This window comes from Formica exsecta, unplaced genomic scaffold (genome assembly GCF_003651465.1).
Source record: "Formica exsecta isolate Colony F162 unplaced genomic scaffold, ASM365146v1 scaffold282, whole genome shotgun sequence".
Lineage (NCBI taxonomy): Eukaryota > Metazoa > Arthropoda > Insecta > Hymenoptera > Formicidae > Formica > Formica exsecta.
The window spans coordinates 216,099-220,739 of NW_021850084.1; the positions used below are offsets into that span (position 1 = coordinate 216,099).

The 4,641-nt window shown below is 33.2% G+C and overlaps 1 protein-coding gene across 5 annotated transcripts in view; it reads right to left on the reverse strand.

Moving 5' to 3' along the window:
- Positions 1-66: 66 nt before the first annotated feature.
- LOC115237225 (laccase-1-like) overlaps positions 67-4,641 on the reverse strand; it is a 13,950-nt gene continuing 9,375 nt past the window's right edge. For all 5 annotated transcript variants that reach the window (XM_029810124.1, XM_029810127.1, XM_029810126.1 and 2 more), the window contains 8 exons: positions 3,726-3,936; positions 3,286-3,563; positions 2,845-2,968; positions 2,152-2,372; positions 1,867-2,053; positions 1,250-1,465; positions 941-1,159; positions 67-525 (listed from right to left, as the gene is read on the reverse strand). In XM_029810124.1, the coding sequence (XP_029665984.1) occupies positions 155-525; positions 941-1,159; positions 1,250-1,465; positions 1,867-2,053; positions 2,152-2,372; positions 2,845-2,968; positions 3,286-3,563; positions 3,726-3,936 (1,827 nt within the window). In that variant the 3' untranslated portion in view covers positions 67-154. The remainder of the gene's footprint in view (positions 526-940; positions 1,160-1,249; positions 1,466-1,866; positions 2,054-2,151; positions 2,373-2,844; positions 2,969-3,285; positions 3,564-3,725; positions 3,937-4,641) is intronic.

A 4,641-nucleotide genomic window follows, 5' to 3' on the forward strand; every position in this document is an offset into this window, starting at 1 on the left:
AATATTATATTATATTATATACTCATTTATTATATTATATTATATTATATTATATTATATTATTTTTCTAACTCATTTATATTGTTTTGTTCCTATAAATATTCTTTACGATTATATTTATAATCCGCTATTACTATTTACATGGATACATATGTCACGAAGAACGCGCATGAATCATAGAACTCAAAAGGCAAGCGACAAAAAGTAACAATGTCACACTTGAATTCGACGCCGAAGAAGTCATCTGTAATTTCAGAAGTTGCTCAAAATACGCCATATATCTCAAGAGATGCTCTATTGCATCCATGACACGGTTGTTTTCCTTGGATTCCTTCCCAGCGATTGTCGTTGAAATTGTAGTGGTCTCTGAGTTATCTTCGTTCTGATCGTCCATCTGTTTCCAATCACCGCATTTAGGAAAATTACGAGGCACCGGCGGCATCTCCTCGTCTTCGCCCACCTTAAAGATCAGGGCCATTCCTATCTCCGCGTGAAATTCAATGTGACAGTGAAACAGCCAATATCCTGAAAACATACACAATCAATTGATAATGCATCTCTTTATCAATCAATCTCAAAATAAGTATTGTATTTTATTATTATATTTTATCAAAGAAATTTACAAGCTTAAATTTTCTTTTCTCATTGAACTAGATATACTAGTTCCAAATGCTAAAGTTAAGTAAAATAGAGCCTAAATTGTAATAAAGCAAAATCAGGTTACATAAGCAACTGTGTAATTTCATCTATTAACATTTATTTTTTGTTCACATGTGAAAGAGTTTCTTACGCTTAAGATTTCTTAGTCTTGATTTTTTCCTTTCTTAAAACGCCATTTATCATTCGATGCGATATTTTTAGAGCAAACACTTCGATTATTTACAGTCAAACATTAATGCTTTGGTTTTTTTCTGGTAATATGCATGCCACGTAATCTTACCTGGATTATTGGCGTGAAATCGCACGATGGTGTAACCACCGTCTGGCACGGTCACCGTGTCCTTCAAAGGTGCTCGTGTGAGTGTCCTGTTTATCAAACCTTGCCTGTCTAATTCCTTTACTTCGGCGGCCGTGATGTTACTTCCTATCTTCTCCATCGCCACAACGCGGAACTGATAACCGTGAAGGTGAAACGGATGATTCGCGTCGTACGGAACACCTGAACAAAAATCGTTATTTATGGTTAAATTTAAAGAGACAAAGCTTATAGAGAACAAAAAAATACTTATGAAAGGAGATGCTCGCATACCTTCGTCGATCAAAAGTAGTTCCACTACACTGTTAATTTTCACTTGAAGTACATGGGTACAAGCACAATAATCATTCTTGCATCCCTCAACTGTGCTGGAGTTACAAAACTGATTTGGCTTAATAAGGTTTCTTTCGGGTAGAAGCGGAAATGGTGGTAGCTTCATTGATATGTGATTCAGTTGCGGTGTGAACAAACGCTGTTTCGTATCCTTCACTAAAAAAAGAAAAGAAAATCATAATCAAAATATTTTACAAAATAATAAACGCTTTAGATTTTTGAAAAAATAAATTTATGTATTTATAATGAGTACTTTATATTTTATTGTAATAAAAATTATTGAAAAATTATGCACAGAATGTGAAAGCTTATTTTTTAACAAATTCATATCTCTTTAATGCATTTGACTGTAAGTTTAAAATGTTATGTAAGTACCCAACTAAGTCGGCTGTTTATCCTAATATCATCGTTAGAACGTATCAATGCAAAGCTCATGCTTGTGTATATTTTCATACATCGAAAAAAGCACAATGAAATAGTCAAGTATTTGTGATTGCAAAGATATTAAAATAAAAAGCTTTAAAAAAATTATTTATTGTAACATTTTTGAACTTTACCTTGATGGAAGCCATATAGATTCTTGCGGTGAAAGTGCGGGTTATCTTTCGCGTAAAAATCATACGATATGTAGAACTGATAATCCGGTTCTTTGGTATTCGATACGTCATCGTCGTCCATTGCAGTCAACATCGGGATACTGATACTATTATTCGATTCAGTTCCTTCATTCAGAGCGTTCACTTGCTGAAAATCGGAAACGTTGTCATTTTTAATCACTTGTAAAATAACTTTATGGGTAACGCTTGAAAGAAGGACATAGCAAGGAAATCGTGAAAACGTACCAATCCATAAGAATCATTTCGCACACGATCATATGAAACTTCCACTGCCGGCTCCTCTTCAGGCGCTCCTTCGTATCTAAGTATCGCGACTTGATAGGCGCTTAAAAATCTCTTGTCGCAATCCATCAGTCCTCGAAATCTCATCCAATAATTATCCACTGATTGGTTCATCTCGATTATGAAATCGAACCTCTCGCCGGCATAACTCACTAGCGATTCGGCTGTAATCATTACACAATATATAAGCAACATTTCAACATGTAGATCCTTTTTTATTGTACTTATTCCGCGAATTATTACTTATATATCTTACTTCACAAATCACACATACATTAAAAATTTTACTATAATCGTTAACATAATCAATTTCGAATCGTGTATCTCATTTTATTTAATAAATTGAATTAAAGTATATATTTTGTATGTGTAAAAATATATGCGTTAATTGCAACATTTTTTGATAATTTAACAAATAGTTATAGCATCAGCTTGTTAAAAGAAACTAAAAATAATATTGTGAATGTTAATAAACAGTTTCATTCATTATTATTAGTATTTTTTCGATATTGAATTTTATTATATTATCTTATCTATAATATCGATATTTGAACAAAACTGTCCGTTAACTTTCGCGTTTTTATTAAAACTCTCAATCACTCTTGTGTAGAAGAGTAACATGAAAATAAATCGTACCTTGTATTGGTTCAATATCACGTCCATCTGAGCTGATCACATATAAAGTATGGTTGTCGACGGAAATTTCTATTGGACAGTTCAGGAACTCCGCATTAATAAGCCTGAATCTATACCGAAAATTCTGTAAGCATAAATCGTAAAATTGACTGATATAAATATAAATTATATAATTCTATTAAAAAATAAAAAAATAAAGTTGATCTATTCAAAACTTGGAAACGACTCTACTTATATTAGGATAAAGTTACACTGATCATAAGACGCTACCTCAAAATAAATCAACTTTAATGTGAGACTTTTTTCTCTCTTCTTAAGTGCAATAAAGATATTTCAGACACTTTTTTAATATAGTTTTAATCAAATATTTGTATCTTGCATTTTTTTATAAATGAAACTATTTACAAAAATTTACAAAACAGTAAAAATTTAAAAATTTACCGGTTTTACAACGGATATCGAAATAGGCATATCGGCCAATGTCTCGTTTTCACCTTCGATGGAGGTGAAACGGCCCAGACCGTTTATAAGTAAATTGGGTGCTTTGTTATCACCGTCCGCGTGATGATGCGCTAGAAATTTGGTAAGACCGAGCTCGTGAACCCAATCGGCGACTACTAGCGTATGATCATCGTAGTCATACAGATCCTTGTGCCTGTCAACTTTAGGAGGTACACGAACGATTAACGATCCGAATACGCCGTCGCCTCTCTGAAATCCTGCGGGGGCGAAAAAATATGCGACAAAATATTAGTTATTATTCAATCAAATGGATTAATTAATTTATAAGCAAAATTTCTTTTTCTCTTAAATTTTTTGCTGAGAATGTCATTCTCGATACAACGATACTTGTGAAAGGTTTAGCAAAAGTGGAGACGAACCTATATGAGAGTGCCAGAAATGCGTCCCGGCTTCGCTGGCGATATAATTGTATCGGAAGGTCGCTCCAGGAGGGATAGGACATTGCGATACATAGGGTACACCGTCCATATATGGCGTGGCGAGATGATGCTGGCCGTGCCAGTGCATCGTGGTGCTCTCCGAGTGCAACAAGTTAATCATATCGACCATTATCCTGTCACCTTGGCATACCTATAATTAAAATAATCTTTTTCTAATGTTCTGTTATTTTTAATTAATAGTCTGGGACCCGCGGCATCTGTGGAGAGCTCGCGCGAAATGTCTCAGATAGGACTTCGTTATCAAGCATTTATAATCCACAATTAAAATGATACGACGAGTGATTAGCGGGAGTAAATTACAGTATATTCTTGAGCAAATCACAATTCTATTTTTGTAGCTAATAACTGCAATAAAATTGCATAGCGATAAAAAAAGGAACAAGTATGTATAAAGCCAAGCTAAGTAAACAAACAAGAAAATTTCCGGTTGATTCCTTAGAATCACGTAATTGTGTATTTATCATGTGATCTCACCACAAAATGTATTAATTATAGAGGCTAGATCTGGAAGTGAATCCCAGCGCTATTCTCGAAACAGCGATAATTGTGTTCAAGCTCATGGAAACAATATAAACGAAGTGACGAATCGTGATCTTTTCACGTGATTGACTGAATAAAAAATCTAGTTTATCAAACAATAACACAGAATAAAATAGCCGAAGAGAATTTGTATATTAACTTTGCATTACTCAATACATTAATAATATTAATTAATAATCAATTAATTTCCACGATAAATCTGTACGTGGATTTATTCTCGAATAATTTCTTTTTCTTTATAGTAGCGCAAAAAAATATAAAATATAATTAAAAATAATAAAATATAAAAATATAA